The 20,415-nt window shown below is 35.2% G+C and overlaps 1 protein-coding gene across 1 annotated transcript in view; it reads left to right on the top strand.

The window, feature by feature from the left end:
• The window catches only part of clybl (citrate lyase beta like), a 188,743-nt gene extending 175,149 nt beyond the window's left edge, over positions 1-13,594 (top strand). Inside the window, exons 7-8 of the mRNA XM_061879755.1 lie at positions 5,125-5,249; positions 13,000-13,594. Of these exons, the coding sequence (XP_061735739.1) occupies positions 5,125-5,249; positions 13,000-13,095 (221 nt within the window). The 3' untranslated portion in view covers positions 13,096-13,594. The remainder of the gene's footprint in view (positions 1-5,124; positions 5,250-12,999) is intronic.
• Positions 13,595-20,415: the final 6,821 nt, after the last annotated feature.

Below are 20,415 nucleotides of genomic sequence, written 5' to 3'. Positions count from 1 at the left end.
GGGGGGTAAATACTGCTTAAGGATTATGGCGAGTTTTGGCATTTCTGACCTTAGGTACATTTTATATCAAATTCTAACGTAGGTATTATTTAAAACGTATAAAACAGGGGTCACCATTACGGGCTACCTGGTGCCCGCGGGCACCAGGTAGCCCGTAATGACCAGATGAGTCGCCCGCTGGCCTGTTCTAAAAATAGCTCAAATAGCAGCACTTACCAGTGAGCTGCCTCTATTTTTTAAATTGTATTTATTTACTAGCAAGCTGGTCTCGCTTTGCTCGACATTTTTAATTCTAAGAAAGACAAAACTCATATAGAATTTGAAAATCCAAGAAAACATTTTAAAGACTTGGTGTTCACTTGCTTAAATAAATACATTTATTTTTTTACTTTGCTTCTTATAACTTTCAGAAAGACAATTTTAGAGAAAAAATACAACCTTAAAAATATTTGTGAAATATTTCTTCAAACTTATTCTGATTAAAATTCAAAAAAAATATTCTGGCAAATCTAGAACATCTGTAGAATCAAAGTCTTTTGAATTTCTTTTAAAATTTTTGTTCTGGAAAATCTAGAATAAATAATGATTTGTCTTTGTTAGAAATATTGCTTGGTCCAATTTGTTATATATTCTAACAAAGTGCAGATTGGATTTTCACCTATTTAAAACATGTCATCAAAATTCTAAAATTAATCTTAATCAGGAAAAATTACTAATGATGTTCCATAAATTATTTTTTTAATTTTTTCAAAAAGATTCGAATTAGCTAGTTTTTCTCTTCATTTTTTTCGGTTGAATTTTGAATTTTAAAGAGTTGAAATTGAAGATAAACTATGTTTCAAAATGTATTTTTCATGTTTTCTCCTCTTTTAAACCGTTCAATTAAGTGTTTTTTTCATCATTTATTCTCTACAAAAAACCTTTCGTAAAAGGAAAAAAAAATGTGCAACGGAATGACAGACAGAAATACCCATTTATATATATATATATATATATATATATATATATATATATATATATTTATTTATTAAAGGTCAATTGAGCAAATTGGCTATTTCTGGCAATTTATTTAAGTGTGTATCAAACTGGTAGCCCTTCGCATTAATCAGTACCCAAGAAGTAGCTCTTGGTTTCAAAAAGGTTGGTGGCCCCTGGCATAAAGTAACCACAAATAGCACCGTTTTCCTTTGCTAGTGGCTCCACTACAAATGATCATTTCCATCTTAACAAAGATAATAATTTGTCAGTTTTAGTGCAGAATTGTTGATGTACAAATATGATCGGAGAGCCATGTGCAATATTTTGGTCCACATATACCGAATTTTTCGGAGTATAAGTCGCTCCGGAGTATAAGTCGCACCTGCCGAAAATGCATAATAAAGAAGGGAAAAACATATATAAGTCGCACTGGAGTATAAGTCACATTTTTGGGGGAAATTTATTTGATGAAATCCAACAACAAGAATAGACATTTGAAAGGCAATTTAAAATAATTAAAGAATAGTGAACAACAGGCTGAATAAGTGTACGTTATATGAGGCATAAATAACCAACTGAGAAGGTGCCTGGTATGTTAACGTAACATATTATGGTAAGAGTCATTCAAATAACTATAACATATAGAACATGCTATACATTTACCCAAAAATCTGTCACTCCTAATCGCTAAATCCCATGAAATCTTATACGTCTAGTCTTTTACGTGAATGAGCTAAATAATATTTGATATTTTACGGTAATGTGGCAATAATTTCACACATAAGTCGTTCCTGAGTATAAGTCGCACCCCCGGCCAAACTATGAAAAAAACTGTGCATTATAGTCTGAAGGATGGATGGATGGATGGATGGATGGTAAGATAGATAGATAGATAGATAGATAGATGGATGGATGGATGGATGGATGGATGGATGGATAGATGGATAGATAGATAGATAGATAGATAGATAGATAGATAGATAGATAGATAGATAGATAGATAGATAGATAGATAGATAGATAGATAGATAGATAGATAGATAGATAGATAGATAGATAGATAGATAGATAGATAGATAGATGAATAGATGGATAAATCCGATAGATAGATAGATAGTACTTTATTGATTCCTTCAGGAGAGTTCCTTCAGCAAAATTAAAATTCCAGCAGCAGTGTACATCAATTTAAAAAGTAAATAATGGGGTATAAATGGAAAAGAAAGAGAAAAATATTACATTAAGAAGGATAGAAATAAAAAGCAACAATGCGAATAAAAATGTAAGAGTTAAATAAGAATATAACAAGAGAATCTAGGCAGTAGTGACCATGTTATGAAAAAGTATTGCACTGTTAATGTTTTGCATCCCCTGTCATCCTATTACCCCCCACCCCCTCCCCTGAGAGGAGTTGTACAGTCTAATGGCGTGTGGGACAAAGTAGTTTTTTAGTCTATATACTGTATATATATATATATATATATATATATATATATATATATATATATATATATATATATATATATATATATATATATATATATATATATATATATATATATATATAGCTCGGTTATTCATTACTAGCCATTGTGTTTGCACAAGGCAACATTTCCCATACCACTTCCCATTAGATATGCCTAATTTGAATACTTATTCCAGCAGAAAAACGTGCAAATGTCAAATTCACACTAATGTGGCCTATTTTCCCTCCTTCCTTAGTTGCTTGCATTCAGCATCATTTCCTCCGCTTTTTTTTTTTTGTATCCGTCCGAAAGACACAAATGATTTCAAAGAACACCAAATGAATGGCTCTCTGAATGTGTGTGCAGCAGTTCCATTAGAGGGGAAAATCATGTGTGAATTAATGCGACGCCTCATCACACACACACTAACACGCGCGCGCCGTATAAACACAACACGTGGTGTTATATTGTCAATAAAAGTTATTTAATAGACATTTGCTCCTGAATGTCATTCCGTTGTTAGGTTCCAAGTGTCTCAAAGCGTGTAGCAGTGCTTGACACACACACACACACACACACACACACACACACACACACACACACATACTGGTTATCATTTGGAATGGGGACCAAGTTCTTGATCATGACTTGTGGGGACCACCCTTTCTACAGGTTGTGGAGGCATAAAAAAAAATCATTAGATCAAATGGCCACGGCCCAGTTTGCTCATATAGTCTTTAAATCTCTGGATTGATGAAGTAATGTGCTGATCAGTCTTACTGGGGACCCTGGGGGAAAAAAAGTTAATATGGTTCATGGGGACCAAATTGAAATAATTGTGCATAATTCACACACATTTTGTACGTGACTAAAGAAACGATCAAATGAAATATGACATGATCCTCAGAATACAGCACTACAGCTGTCCTCTTATAGGAAGTTTCACCACTTCTGTGACATTACTGAAAACTGCTATTTAGCAGTAATGAAGTTGTCTGCAACTCCAACTACCAGATGGAACATTCTGAATGTGAATCATACTTGAAGGTAATAATGTTTTGTTATCATGCTGTATGAAAATGTCAGATTATGTCAAACTAACCAGTAAACATGTTTTATGGGCCAAAGCCTAAAAATCACTTAGGCGTCTTCAGAATGGATCTGACTATGATTTAAAAAAGTTTCCCTTTAGGGGACCTGTTTTTTTGTCCCCATACCGTCAGAGGTCTCCTAAAGGTGACTTTGTAAACAGACCGATGTCCCCATTAACCCAGAAAACACACACACACACACGCACACACACACACAACAAGTCTCCCTGGGCTTGTTGCAAGCCCTCCTCACGCTAGTCAAATATAAACACACACAATTAAAGTAGCCTCTATTGGGAGACAAAATGTTCTACATGTTTTTATTTGTAACCCACATTTCCCCCCCCCCCCCCATCTACAATTTTTATAATGAACATTTTTTTAAAATATTGTGTATTTTTTTCTGCATTTAGGTAAGCAGGTCATCCACCCGGGCCAGGTCCAATTTATTTATTTTTTTCCTATCTACAATTTTTATAGTGAACATTTTTTTATATTTTGTGTATTTCATTTTCTGCATTTAGGTATGCAGGTCCAATTTTTTTTTTTCACCATCTACAATTTTTAAAATGAACTTTTTTTTTTAGATATTGTTTATTTTTTTCTACATTTAGGTAAACAGGTCATCCAACCGGGCCAGGTCCAATTTATTTTTCTTTTTTTCACCATCTACAATTTTTAGAATTAACATTTTTTTTTTTATATTTTGTGTATTTTTTTTTTTTTTTCGCATTTAGGTAAGCAGTTTTTATAATGAACATTTTTTTTAAATATTGAGTTGTTTTTTTTCTGCATTTAGGTAAGCAGGTCATCCACTCGGGCCAGGTCCAATTTCTTTTTTTTTTACCATCTACAAGTTTTATAATGAACTTTTTTTTTTTTTAAAGATTGTGTTTTTGTTTTTTTCTGCATTTAGGTAAGCAGGTCATCCACCCGGGCCGGGTCCAAATTTTTTTTTTTACAATCTACAATTTTTATAATTAACTTTTTTTTTTAGATATTGTGTATTTTTTTTCTACATTTAGGTAAACAGGTCATCCACCCGGGCCAGGTCCAATTTATTTATTTATTTTTTTACCATCTACAATTTTTACAATGAACATTTTTTTTTCATATTTTGTGTATTTTTTTTTTTTGCATTTAAGTAAGCAGGTCTTCCACCCGGGCAAGGTCCAATTTTTTTTTAACCATCTACAATTTTCATATTGAACATTTTTAAAAATATCATGTATTTTTTTTTTTTCTGCAATTAGGTAAGCAGGTCATCCACCCGGGCCGGATCCAATTTTTTTTTTTTTTACCATCTACAATTTTTATAATGAACATTTTTTTTAAATATTGAGTTGTTTTTTTCCTGCATTTAGGTAAGCAGGTCATCCACCCGGGCCTGGTCCATTTTTTTTTTTTTAACCATCTAAAAGTTTTATAGTGAAATTTTTTTTTTTTTTTAAAGATTGTGTTTTTGTTTTTTTCTGCATTTAGGTAAGCAGGTCATCCACCAGGGCTGGGTCCAATTTTTGTTTTTTTACCATCTACAATTTTTATAATGAACATTTATAAAAAAAATATATATTTTTTTCTTCTGCATTTAGGTAAGCAGGTCATCCACCCGGGCCAGGTCCAGGCTGTGCAGGAGGAGTTCTCCCCCAGTCCGCAGAGGGTCCAGTGGGCCACAGAGCTCATTGCTGCGTTCCAGCAGCACCAGAAGGACGGAAAGGTAACATTTGATGACTCAATACAGACTTGCATGTGTGTAAGGGAACTTTTAAAATACATGTGTTTAAAGGTAATGGCCTGAAATGGACTACACAGTATTTGCTGTTCTTGGACTTTCTTTTCTTTTTTTTGGTGGGATGATGTGTCCATAAAACCACCGAAGCTGCACTCTCATTTAAAGCTCAGTTAGATTCCTAAACACCGCCGTAATTTGAATGCTCTTCCGAAGCAATTAAAAAGCACCTAACTCGCAAAAATGAAGCATTTCTAAAGACGAGGTGACAATATGGCTAGTGTCCTCTTTTGTGTGTCCCCTGGCACACCTCTCTAGCTCAGTACAATGCCTACTGTACACCCTTGGGTGACTCTCAGAGGCAACCTAGGAGGACCAGGGTGAGGATGAGGTAGTGGGGGGAATCCTCAGGCCAATTAAGTGTACAATATTATTGTTCCTAATTTAGTGCATGGTTGGATCCTATGTGTGCAACTCTGTGGGTTATCTGCTGAGGTAATACACAATCTGCACACAACTCTCTTTTCTGCCCACAAGGGCGGCTCTTAGCGAGCGTCGCCGGAGGGACTCGTATATACTCATCCCTCTGTCTGTGTGTGTATGCATGTGTGTGTGTGTGTGTGTGTGTGTGTGTGTGTGTGTGCGCAGACTCGGTGCCTCTTGGTAGCAGTGCCTCCTTTTCATCCACATAACAGCTATTGCTTGTCTTTTATTGATTCATTACTTTTTTTTTTTTTTATGTTTTATATTTACCAACCTAAAGCAGTCCCGGCTCATGTCTCAGTTTCCAAGTCGAGCATCGTGGTCTCATGAAAATTTAGGTCGAGATTTTACCCCCCCCTCCCCAAAGAAAAAGGGAACTACGATCATTGATGGCGCTCCACTACAACACGATATTCCACAAATACGCTGCATTTATTTTTTTTAATTTTAGACAGTTGGACATCCTAGATATGGAATAATGTTTCTCAAAAAAGGCTGAGATGCTGCTTGAAAAATATAATACCGCAAAAATGGCACATTTTTCACATCTTTCAAAGCACTCATATGCACTCCAGGTGTGTTGTTTTTAGTCATTATTACCCAAAATATAGGAATGCGTGATTTTGACTTTTTCAAACCAATAATTTCATCCCAAAAAACTCTTTTGTCCCACCCGCCATCAGACTGTAAGACTCCTCTCTCTACAATTCCCAATTCTGTAATTTGCTGCTGGGATTTGAATTTTCCTGAGGGAACTCTCCTGAAGGAATCAATAAAGTTCTAACCATCTATCTAGCTATCTGTCCATCCATCCATCTAATCAATTAACTTGAAGGCCTACTGAAATGAGATTTTCTTATTTAAACGGGGATAGCAGGTCCATTTTATGTGTCATACTTGATCATTTTGCGATGAAGTTCGCAACTATTGGTCGCTAATAAAAAAGCCCTGCCTGGACCGGAAGTGGCAGACAATGACGTCACCCGTGTGAGGGCTCCTCATGTCCTCACATTGTTTATAGTTGGAGCATCCAACAAACAGTGCTATTCGGGCCGAGAAAACGACAATTTCCCCATTAATTTGAGCGAGGATGAAAGATTTGTGGCTGAGGATATTGATAGCGAAGGACTAAAAAATAAATAAATAAATAAATAAAGTTAAAAAACATTCAGATGTTTTTAGACACATTTATTAGGATAATTCTGGGAAATCCCTTATCTTTCTATTGTGTTGCTAGTGTTTTAGTGAGTTAAATAGTACCTGATAGTCGGAGGGGTGTGTCCACGGGTGTCTTGGTCCGTGAGGGAATTAGTCCAGCAGCACCAGCACGACAGAAGTTCCGCTGATCTCCGGTAAGAGGCAACTTTTTACCACAATTTTCTCTCTGAAACCTGCTGGTTGACATGTAGTCGTGATCTATGTTCGCTTGACCGTCTGATCCATAGTAAAGCTTCACCTTCGGGAATTTTAAACAAGGAATCACTGTGTGTTTGTGTGGCTAAAGGCTAAAGCTTCCCAACTCCATCTTTCTACTGTGACTTCTCCATTATTAATTGAACAAATTGCAAAAGATTCAGCAACACAGATGTCCAGAATACTGTTTAATTGCGCGATGAAAAGAGATGACTTTTAGCCGCTAGTGGTGCTGCGCTAATATGTCTCCTCCAACTCGAGACGTCACGCGCACGCTTCGTCATACGCGTCATCATTCCGTGACGTTTTCAACAAGAAACTCCGCGGGAAATTTAAAATTGTAATTTAGTAAACTAAAAAGGCCGTATTGGCATGTGTTGCAATGTTAATATTTCATCATTGATATATAAACTATCAGACTGTGTGGTGGGTAGTAGTGGGTTTCAGTAGGCCTTTAAATTCCAGACTATAAGCCGTTACTTTTTTTCCTACACTTTGAACCCCGCGGCTAATAAGACGGAGTGGCTAATTTATGGATTTTCTTCACATGCGGCAAAAATAAAACATTAACTTACACCCCTATTATTTATTATTTACTTTTTACTTTTTAAATTACATCCCAATTCTGTACACTGCTGCTGGAATTTTAATTTTCCTGATGGAACTCTCCTGAAGGAATCATTCATCCATCCATTTCTACCGCTTATTCCCTTCGGCGTTGCGGAGGGCGCTGGTGCCTGTCTTAGCTACGATCGGGTGGAAGGCGTGGTACACCCTGGACAAGTCGCCAACTCATCGCAGCTGAAGGAATCAATAAAGTACTATCTATCTATCTATCTATCTATCTATCTATCTATCTATCTATCTATCTGTCTGTCTGTCCATCTATCCATCTATCTATCTATCTATCTGTCTGTCTGTCTGTCTGTCTGTCCATCTGTCCATCTATCTATCTATCTATCTATCTATCTGTCTGTCTGTCTGTCTGTCCATCTGTCCATCTATCCATCTATCTATCCATCCATCCATCCATCCATCCATCCATCCATCCCTCTCTGTGTCTGTCTGTCTGTCTTTCTGTCTGTCTATCTATCTATCTATCTATCGATCTATCGATCTAAGCCGCTACTTTTTTCCTACACTTTGAACCCTGCGGCTTATAAAACGGATTGGCTGAGTTATGGATTTTTCTTCACTGGCAGCCAAAATAAAGATAATTTTATCCCCAAAAAAACAAAAAACTTTTTTGGAGGGGTTCGGTCAGTGCAGGTGCTGCAGTGTCCTTCCATTTACCGGCAGCGCTTTTTTTTCAACCGTAATGCCGTTCAGTCTTCTAGTCATCCCCAGCATTTATACTCGTATGAATTCTTCATTCATCACTCAAGCAACTAAAACTTTTTTTACTTACTAAATAATCCCATGTTTAATGTCTGTAGGAGTGTTTTCTTGCATATTTGTACGTACTACGGTAAGGAAATAACACTAGCATCGTTATCTATAGCTGGTATGATAACACGTTTATGAGTGTCTGTGTTGATATTATTAACGTACAATGGCATCTATTGTTTCAGTTTCACAAATTCCTTAGTAAATACACCAAAACGTCACCATGTAATTATTGAGTCCATTAGGTCCATAACGATGACTTCTGTTTTGTTTGATTGGCCGTTTTACTGCCGTGTTACATGCTCTGCTTAGAAACTATTAAAGTATGTGAATAAACATTTACAGCAACTTTCAGTATAAATAACTTATTTCACAACGTCTATATCAGCGGCCTATAGTCCGGTGTGGCTAATACATGGAAACATGTCGTTTTCTTCTAAACTTTAGTCGCTGCGGCTTATATTCCGGTGTAACCTCCCACGAGGTAAGAGAAAAGGGCGCTTGATTCGCTAACCCTTTTTGTTATTGTTTTTGCAGCTTTTTTTTTTTTTTACTGTTTCAGCATGTGTTATTAGATTTATGTTTATGATGTCATAGTCCATCATACAGGCATGATAATTATTAGTCCAATATTTACCGTGCGCCTCTAAAAAAAAAAAAACTAATATTTTTTTTTATAAATGTCTAATTGCATCGTTTTTATATGAAATCAATTAGCACAAATTTAAAATGTACTTGCAAATTTGCTGTTGTTCGCAAGTGATTTAAAATAAAAATCTGTTTAAATAATAAACACTGAAATGATCACATCAACATTAAGATGTTCACGTAAATCATTTGACTGTCTTGTCTTACTATTAACTTTTTTGTTACTTTTTATGACCTACATTTTACTGCATTACCTTATAAATGCTATTTTCTACAGCAAATATCATATTTTTCCTACATTTTACACTAATAAATATAAATTATCCTAAAATAAACTAATTAAAAAGTTTTTTTTTTAAAAGTCTGGATGCTACAACATTTCTGAGGCTTCAAAATGTTTAGTGACTTACAAAAGATTAGCATCTTCAACATTAAGTTGTGTTTACATTAGTGTGTGTGTGTGTGTGTGTGTGTGTGTGTGTGTGTGTGTGTGTGTGTGTGTGTGTGTGTGTGTGTGCATGTGTGTACGCGTGTGTGTGTTTTTGTATTTCTATCCTTCTTGAGACATCAACAAGGAAAAGTACCTTCCATATGACGAGATGTGAACAAGTTAGGACATAAATCATTGTCCTAATACGGAAAACCATTGCATGTAATAGAGAATGTCTCATTTGCAACCCTGGTGGTGAAATCGATCAAAATGAGGGTGGTCCTAAAAAAGGACGGATTTTTCAAATTGAGGGTGTGTCGATTTTAAAAGTGCTCCCCCTCTGGTCAACATATGTAATATTAAGTTTGTGTTAGAAATTAAAATGCGCCCCCTTTGGCCAAAATGTATTAAATAAATAAAAAAAATATGTATGTAGAGACATACTGTAATAACTTGAAGTAAATAATGAAGCTCAAAAACTAATTTAAAAAAATTAATTAAAATCAGTCTTTCTCTCAATGTGTCGACTTTTTTCTTGTAATATTCTATCTGTTTCTGTAATATTGCAGTATTTTCTCGTAAAATTATTACTTTTGAATGCAAAATGGTGACATTGTTCGTATAAAAATCTGACTTTTATCACAAGACTGACAATTTTTTTGTTCTTGTAAATCAGTGAAATTTTTAGAGCACAATTATGACCTTTGTCATAATTTTGCCAAGTGAAATTCCGATTATTATAATTTTGCCGACATTTTTAAGTTATCTTATAAAATTGTGACTTTTGTCGAGTACAGTTACGCATCTTTTCATAAAATTGCCCAATTTTTAAGTTTTTCTTGTAAAATTGTGACTGTTATTGAGTAAAATTCCAAATGTTATCATAATATTACACAAAGGTTCAGTTCTTCTCGTAAAATTTTGACTTGCGTTGAGTAAAATTACGACTTGTATTATGATACTAGAGGTATGCATTTTTTAGAGGTCTCAAGAAAGTACAAAATACAAAAAGGTGTGTGTGTGTGTGTGTGTGTGTGTGTGTGTGTGTGTGTGTGTGTGTTTGTATTTTACCCTTCTTGAGGCATCAACGAGGAACAATTTCTCATATTCTTTCTGTTTCTGTAATATTGCAATATTTTCTCTTAAAAGTATTACTTTTTTATGTAAAATTATTGCTTTTGAATGCAAAATGGTGACATTTGTCATATACAATTTTGACTTTTATCACGATATTGCCCTTTTTTTGTTGTTCTTGTAAATCAGTGACATTGTTAAGAGTTAAATTCTGACTTTTGTCATAATTTTGCCAAGGGAAATTCTGATTATTATGATATTGCTGACATTTTTAAGTTGTCTTATAAAATTGTGACCTTTACGCCTCTTTTCATAAAATTGCCAAATTTTGAAGCTTTTCTTGTAAAATTGTGACTGTTATTGAGCAAAATTTATTGCACAAAGGTTCAGCTTTTCTTGTAAAATTTTGACTTGCGTTGCTTAAAGTTACAAATTTTATTATGATACTAGAGGGAGGCATTTTTCGGAGGTCTCAAGAAGGTACAAAATACAAGAAAGTGTGTGTGTGCATGTGTGTGTGTGTGTGTGTGTGTGTGTGTGTGTGTGTGTGTGTGTGTGTGTGTGTGTGTGTGTGTGTGTGTGTGTGTTCTTGTATTTTACCCTTCTTGAGGCATCAACAAGGAACAATTTCTTATATTCTTTCTATTTCTGTAACATTGCAATATTTTCTCAAAAAATTATTACTTTTTTATGTAAAATTATTACTTTTGAATGCAAAATGGTGCCATTTGTCATATACAATTTTGACTTTTATCACAATATTGCCAATTGTTGTTGTTCTTGTAAATCAGTGACATTGTTAAGAGTAAAATCATGACTTTGGTCATAATTTTGCCAAGTGAAATTCCGATTATTATAATATTGCCAACATTTTCAAGTTTTCTTATAAAATTGTGACTTTTACACCTCTTTTCATAAAATTGCCAAATTTTGAAGCTTTTCTTGTAAAATTGTGACTGTTATTGAGCAAAATTTATTGCACAAAGGTTCAGCTTTTCTTGTAAAATTTTGACTTGCGTTGAGTAAAAATACGACTTTTATTATGATAGTAGAGGTAGGCATTTTTGGGAGGTCTCAAGAAGGTACAAAATACAAGAAAGCGTGTGTGTGTGTGTGTGTGTGTGTGTGTGTGTGTGTGTGTGTGTGTGTGTGTGTGTGTGTGTGTGTGTGTGTGTTGTATTTTACCCTTCTTCAGGCATCAACAAGGAACAATTACTCATATTCTTTCTGTTTCTGTAATATTGCAATATTCTCTCATAAAATTATTACTTTTTTATGTAAAATTATTGCTTTTGAATGCAAAATCGTGACATTTGTCATATACAATTTTGACTTTTATCACATTATTGCCAATTTTTGTTGTTCTTGTAAATCAGTTTATGACTTATGTCATAATTTTGCCAAGTGAAATTCCGATTATTATAATATTGCCGACATTTTTAAGTTGTCTAATAAAATTGTGACTTTTGTCGAGTACTATTATGCATCTTTTCATAAAATTGCCAAATTTTTAAGCTTTTTTTGTAAAATAGTGACTGTTATTGAGTACAATTCCAAATGTTATCATATTATTAGTTATTTTGACACTAGGGGAACATATTCTAAGTAAGAAAGACTTAATTTAGAGTTATTTGGTTCCGGTTAGGGTCAGGGTTAGAGGGTTAGGGTTACAATGAGGCCATGCCGAATAAGGCATTAATAAGTACTTAATGATGACTAATTAAGAGCCAATATGTTACTAATTTGCATGTTAATAAGCCACTAATTAATGGTGAATATGTTCCCCATACTAAAGTGTGATAATGTTTTTTTTTACTAGTGCACAAAATGAACCGTGCATGAACATCACCTTGTTCAAACAACAAAACCAACGCAGTGCATAAACTCACAACAAATTACACACCTGCAAATCCTTCAGCTGTTGCCGTATCCGTAATACGCCGATAGGGAGAAGTTTTTATTCATACGATGAGTCGGGTGTGTCTTGACCTCTGCCGAACCCCTGAGGCCGACTCGCCGAACCCCTAGGGTTCGATCGAACCCAGGTTAAGAACCACTGAACTAGAGGTAGGCATTTTTCGGAGGTCTCAAGAAGGTACAAAATACAAGAAAGTGAGTGTGACTGTGTGTGTGTGTGTGTGTGTGTGTGTGTGTGTGTGTGTGTGTGTGTGTGTGTGTGTGTGTGTGTGTGTTGTATCTTAACCTTGTATTGTGTCTCAAGAAGGTACACAATACAAGAAAGTGCGTGAGTGTGTGTGTGTGTGTCTCCTTGTGGTGACGTCCTTCTTTTTGATTGTGTCCCAGGGTGCGTTCACGTTCCATGGAAGCATGATTGACATGCCCTCGCTGAAGCAAGCGCAGAACATCGTCACGCTCTCCGCCGCCATGCCTCAGAAATAAGGAGGAAGTCAGCGGAGCCGGGTGTGGGCTATCGGGCGGTCTCCCCTTCCCAAACTAGGACTGACGCCCAAGAGGACAGTGTTGTTTCAATCCGAGATTTATAAAAAAAATTTTTTTAAAAAAGGTAAGAAGATGGACTTTGTGGACAGAGTCTATGATTTGAGAATTGCGGCCCCCGGGCGTGCGGACCCTCGTGCGGTTATATCGTACCCACGGGGTCAGCATGAAAGCATCTCGATGGTGCCGGAAAGGGTAAACAAACACAATTCTGATTTGCAGGGGATCCATTTATCAATAGCCCCCAGTGGGTCTCCCCCCACCTTCACCCCCCTTCCTCCCTTGCTCAGGGGGCCGGCTCACAAACACGGAACCGCGTGAACTCGCCATTTAGCTTCTTTTTGTCGGTCCCTCTAGCAAAAGTCACTGCACTCCTTGCCCGGCAAGCCTGCGGGTCCAACTGTGGACAAATATAATAAAAGCTGCCTGATCTCTCGTTTAAGGTGAAGCCACTTTATTCCTCTTACAGTACTCAAGGGGGGGGGGGGGGGTCCTCGCCGTGGTCCTACTATCGCGTTTCAGTGTGTCGGCCCGGAACGGCGGCCGAAGCGATGGCGGAGCGGCGTTGTCCCAGCAGAGCCGGTCCGAGGCTTTTGTCTTCCCCTGACGGCGGGGTTGGGAGGATAATTGGGGGGGTGTCGCGAATGCTTGGTGGTGCCATTGGTGACCATGGTAATGAAAAGGCGCCGTACCTCCCTTTTACACCCCACCTCGTCTGCTCGTCTTCCCATCTTTTCCTGCTACTTTATGATGTATTGTGTCTGCACACCGACCCCGGCTCTGCCAGGACAGGACCAGACGCACACACACCAAAAAAAAAAAAAGCAAACCAAACCCAAGTCCCAACAGTAAGCCGTCTGTTTGGCATTCGGCCACATTTTTCCCCTCTCGCTCCACTTTTTTTTTTCTTTTTTTCTTCCACTGTTCACAAGCGGCGTGTTTGTTTGTTTTCACCCAATTGTTGCCGAGGTCGGCGGACAAAACGGCGACAACTATTTATGGCTTTCATTAAGTGAACACACACACACACACACATCTTCTTTTGTGGTTTTTATGGCGCCGAACAAATTATATTATGCCGTTTTTGAACAAAAGGTAATTCAAGTAGAAAGCCGACGTTATTATTTATAGGATTTTAAAAGTAAGCCTCAGCACAAACCTGAATGATTAGTTGAATTACGGCAACTATAGCAGTGGGCCTTTTGCAAAATATCACAGCTTGTCCAGCGTGTTTGCAGAATGTGTTGCACAGGTTTTTGCCATGTTTCTTTCACCCATGGAGTTCATCACATAAGGGCTGGGGAGTGCACCCGCAGGCACAGAAAAAGACTTTCTGTTCTCTTTATACCTGTTTTTTTTGTTGTTTTTTTTTAGCATGTTTTCCAAAAAAATGGTTGCATTTTTTTTTTTTTGTGCCGTGTTTGCAAAACATAAGGATTTAATCATAGCTTCTTTGTCATCTCTAGTGGAGGAAGTGGGGCGGACAGGAAATAATTCCTTTTTGATCTGATTCTCACAAAATACACCACAAAAGACTGCACTTAAATGTAGAATATATTTATATATTATATATATAATATATGATGAAAATTATATTATGTATTATTATTATTACTGTCTATTGTGAGCGAACTATGCTGCTGAATTTCCCCCAGGGATCAATAAAGTACTTTCTATTATATTCTATTCTGAAAAATTAAAAAAAATCACTAAACTTGACAACATTTTCATCTTGTTAATAATAATGAAATAATATTATGTTGAAGGGATTTTATACTAAAAGTACATAAGTTGGGAAGTAAAGAAAATAGTACAAGCTTGTCTGCACTTTTTAATGCAAAACAACATTTTTTCTGAATTTTTATTTATTTTTTTGTCCTGTACAGCTTCTCCGGCAAATTATATTATTTATGTCGATGCCCATATCAGCTGTACAAATTTAGTTTGCAAAAGGGACGTGTGGGATAATTCTCTTGTTGCCTTATTTGTAATTGACCTTGTTAAATGGATTTAATTTATTATTTGGTGCAGCCAGGCTGGAGCAGAAGGGGATGGAATGAGGAAAAAAAGGAATACAGAGGGGTAATTGTGGGGATAAGACAGAGAGACAAAAACAACAACAACAATAGAACATCATCAGCAAATAGCATATGTACAAATATAATAGTAAAAGTGATAGCAAAGAAGCAGTTAGTGAAATAAATAATAATACAGAAATGACAATGAGGATTATTACACTACAAATGGAGCAATGCAAATACCAATAGAAATAGCACTATTGATAATATATAATATATATTTTTTATTTTTGGTGGAGTGCGTTGCACAGGATTAGGACTTTTTGTTTTTCCACCTCCCATGGAGTTCATTACTGCCGAGTCAGAGTACTCAAAGGAAGGAAGATTGACACAACTCGTCTAACTTTTTTTAATATTATTTCTTGTTAACATTTTTTTTTGTTGGAAAAAAATTGGGGGCCTATTTTTAATTGTGAATTAGGCCATTCTGTAGCCAACAAAAAGCAATATTGAGCAGGACGTCCACCATTTTTTGTGGAATGTGTCACATGTTTTTTGGCCATTTTTTTGTTCCCGTGGAGTTCATCGCCTCGGATTTGGAATGAATTTACGTTTTTGACATTCATTTTGTTTCAGCCATAATTAAGATGTCATTTTATTAGAATTATTGCCTTAACTTTCCAGCAATGACTCTTGCACTAGAGCAGTGGTTCTCAACCTTTTTTCAACCTGTGAACATTTTTCAACCTGTGAACATTTTTTTCATTCAAGTACCCCCTATTCAGAGCAAAGCATTTTTGGTTGAAAAAAAGAGTTAAAGAAGTAAAATACAGCACTATGTCATCAGTTTCTGATTTATTAAATTGTATAACAGTGCAAAATATTGCTCATTTGTAGTGGTCTTTCTTGAACTATTTGGAAAAAAAACTAAAAACTTGTTGAAAAATAAACAATTGATTCAATTATAAATAAAGATTTCTACACATAGAAGTAATCATCAACTTAAAGTGGCCTCTTTGGGGATTGAAATAGAGATCCATCTGAATTCATCAACTTAATTCTAAACATTTCTTCACAAAAAAATAAAACTTTAATGTCAATATTTATGGAACATGTCCACAAAAAATCTAGCTGTCAACACTGAATATTGCATTGTTGCATTTATTTTCACATTCATATATTGTTGAAGTATTATTCAATAAATATATTTATAAAGAATATTTGAATTGTTGCTATTTTTAGAATATTTTAGAAAAATCTCACGTCCCCCTTGGCATACCTTTAAGTACCCCCAGGGGGTACGCGTACCCCCATTTGAGAACCACTGCACTAGAGGTATTTTCAATGCAAAATTCATTTTTCTGTGTGGCTTTTTCTTGCAAAACACTTTCATTTTCAGCGCTATTTATGTGGAATGTGATGCACGAGCTCTCGAACTACACAAGCATCTGCCATGGAGGTAAGCTTTCGTCAAATTGTCCTGTGTCCATGCGATCAGACAGTTAACCATCACTTATTTTTTTTCCCCCAAATAAAGGTGATTCGGAGGCGGGATTTTGCTGAGGTCGCAAAATGTCAACAGGTGTCCCTCCAAAAAAAAAAAAAAAAGGAAGAGAAGATAATCAAAATGAATTGAAATCATGTGAGTATATTTTCATTTGCTCATGTAAAATCGTCATTATATGCATGTGTTAAAAAAAAAAAAAAGATATCTGCAGATTAGAGGATTCCCCTGCGTGTGTCGCTAACTGTGTAATGCTACATGACATTTCTATTATGCGTGGTCCCGATATAATCTCCTCCGCCCGCTCGGCTGCTTTATTTAAACACATCTTCACTGCTTTTCCCCGAGAGAAAGCCAGAGTAAATTACAATTAACACGATAAGAACCCTAACCCAAATCAATTAGGCTGCGAGCGGTGTTTCCGTAAGAGGCTGCTAATGTGCTGCTAGAGATTGCGTCTCGTAAAGTGATAAGGGGGCGGAGGAAAAAATGCACATATGCAAAACAAGCGGCGGAGGAAAATTAAAAGGGAGCGTTTTACATATTTTTCCATTAATCTTAATGGGACCCGTGTGGCAAATGTGGCTTTATTCTAATCCTCCGCTCTTCCCCCTGTAGATGGGATGCTGCAAGTAATGACTTGATGTTTTAATAGACTTCTAATGACAATATATAAACGGCTAATTGCAGTTGAGCGTGAAGAAATATTGTCGTAAAACACGCCGATCAATCAAGATTAAATATTTAATTAGGAATAATGTCTCAATAAGATCATCTTGAAGCGGTTATTTGATAAATTTTTATTTATTTGTGAGGTCCTCCATATTATTAGACATTTATTAATCCCCTGGGGGAATTGAAGAAACTACATTCATCATATTTAGTCAATCAAATTTGTATTCAATTTAAAAACAAGTGTATCTTAATAAATGTAAACATCGTTGAAAAGCTACTTATGTCAGTACCAGTTCAATTATAAAATATTGACGCGTGTGGTCTTATTTTACCGACAGAAGTATTTCAAAAATGTCGTTTTCATTTTGAATGCAAAATGGTGACATTTTTCGTATAAATTTCTGACTTATCACAATATTGACAATTTTTTATGTTGTTCTTGTAAATAGTGCAATTTTTTTGTGTAAAATAATGACTTTTGTGATAATTGTAAAAATATGACTTCTACAATTTGTACAACAACAACAACATTATTATTAAAAGAGCTCACAGCTGATAAAATGCATTATGCATGAAAAATAGTCCTAAAAGAACTGCAAAACTTCCTCAGCCTTTAATTTGGCTTTTTTAGCTTGAAATATACAAAAAAAACTTCAGCACTTTTGCAATCATTTCACATTTTTGGTGCTTTAATTTGCACTATATTATTATATAATGTGCAAATTGTATTATTTGGACCTTGACTAACCCTAATTTGGGAAGCCCCCCCCCATCCCTCGAAAAAGCACATTCACAGTCATAATAATAATAATAGATTAGATTTATATCGCGCTTTTCTATTGTTAGATACTCAAAGCGCTCACAGAGAAGTGGGAACCCATCATTCATTCAAAGTTTGGGGTCCCCAAAACTACGGCCCGCGGGCCAAATCCGGCCCGCCAGCGTTCGAGATCTGGACCGTGGGAAGTCCCAAGTTAATTTTATTTTTTTTAAATCTGTCCTTTTTAATCCATTTTCTACCGCTTGTTGCTTGTTACTCTCAAAGTCTCCTAGCCGCTCAGGCAAATCACATTGTCTAAAAATGCATTTTCCAATCGATGACGTGATATCATATATATATATATATATATATATATATATATATATATATATATATATACATATATATATATATATATATATATATATATATATATACATATATATATATATACATATATATATATATATATATATATATATAATTATTTTAAGCCCCAGGGTCAAAAAGTTTGGGGGACCCCTGCTCATTAGTATTAGTTTTATTTCAATACTTCGCATTTCAAAGTTTGCAGCTGCACTCTATTTTTTAAACCATATATTATTCACTGTTGGCTTTAATTAAGCATTTCCAAGCATAACGTGGCGACAGGAACTACAACTATCAATAGTATAGTTGTATCGGCCACTAAATAAGACCGGACCAATCAGTATCATGGTCACTGATTGGCTCAGCCTCAGGTAGCATTACTAGATTCAACACAGTAGTTAATACTATGATCAATGTTAAATACAAACCAAATGTGGGATATAAATGATAATGGATGTATAATTGTTTGTATATCGTATGTAATTGGTACAAGGATATTTCACATGTCTTTACTGTGTATATAATTGAACAGTCTTTATGTTGTATACAAGGTGTATTTATAATATGCTGTGCAATGGAAATTTTATAATTTTTGGAAGCTCATCTTGTATTTGACATTGTTTATAGAGAAGTCTTCAACTTCAGCCTAAACCTTTTCGGTCTGCAACATTTTCCATTTATGAATGTACAACTGTTTATGTAAAATTGTTTGTTTATTTTGTTGACCACTGACTAAAGAAATCATAAAAATCAAAATCAAAAAAATCAATATTAGATTTAAGGAATGTAAAGGTGACTACGTTGCTCGTATTTACTTTTTAACAAGGTTTTCATCATGTTTAAAAATATTTTGAAGGTCATAAACATGTGGTCTTATGTTCTAGCTTCAAGAAATTTCAGCTTCTACTCTGCAAAATAAAAATTTACCTTGGTCGGTCGGGCCCGAAGCGAATTAGGAGCAATAAATATGCACTAAAGCAGCAGTTCTCAAACCGTCTCAGAAAAAACTTGGCTCTCTAAGTACCATCGTGATGAACAACATTAAGATACAGTAGCATAGTTGGCCTAAGTATTCATTAAAAACAAGGCCTATTTTTATTTATTTATTTTTTTGGTATTTGACAAGTATATTTAATATCTATTGCTGCTGTACTATTTTGAATATAGAAAAATAAAACACTGTAATTTAATTGGATGGTGCACAAACCACATTTTGAGAAACACTACACTAAATAACGCAAGAGATATCTCGGTATTACTATGATTAGGTTTTTGACAAAAATCTGCCAAAGGTTTGCCACTGTTTTCATATACTGACTAGTTAGTCAGTATATGTAGTAAATAAGTCATATATTTCAATTTTGTTTCCATTTGAACCCCCATTATTTACGTTTTGCTTTTTAAATTTGATCTCAATTCCGTACACTGCTGCTGGAATTTTATTTTTCCTGAGGTAACTCTCCTGAAGGAATCAATAAAGTACTATCTATCTATCGAGTCATGGTATTGTCCGTAACAAACTAGTCCCTTTCCACTCATCGCCATCTTTGCCAACAAGTCTTTAATAAATGTGAAAGTGATGTTAGATATTCACTTATATATTTTATTCATCATTTGTATGAATTTTTCATTGATTTCCACGTGTAAAACTATAATTATTATCTATAAAATGTGTTTTTTCATATTTTTGGGTGTCTGGAACAAATTAACTGGATTTGCATTATTTCTTATCAGAAAAATTGTTGTTTTTATTTGTATTATTATTATTATTATTATGAAACAAAATTCACAGTAATTAGATATTTCTGAGCTACGTAGAAACCTACTAAAGCCATTAACCAATGTTTTGTCTTTCTCTCTATAAATAAATATATTCAAAATAACTGTATAATAATTTACATTTACAATTCACCTATTTTATTTTTTCCCACAACCTT

Source organism: Nerophis ophidion, linkage group LG19 (assembly GCF_033978795.1).
Source record: "Nerophis ophidion isolate RoL-2023_Sa linkage group LG19, RoL_Noph_v1.0, whole genome shotgun sequence".
Taxonomy (NCBI): Eukaryota; Metazoa; Chordata; class Actinopteri; order Syngnathiformes; family Syngnathidae; genus Nerophis; species Nerophis ophidion.
This window is presented reverse-complemented; position numbering and strand designations above follow the sequence as displayed.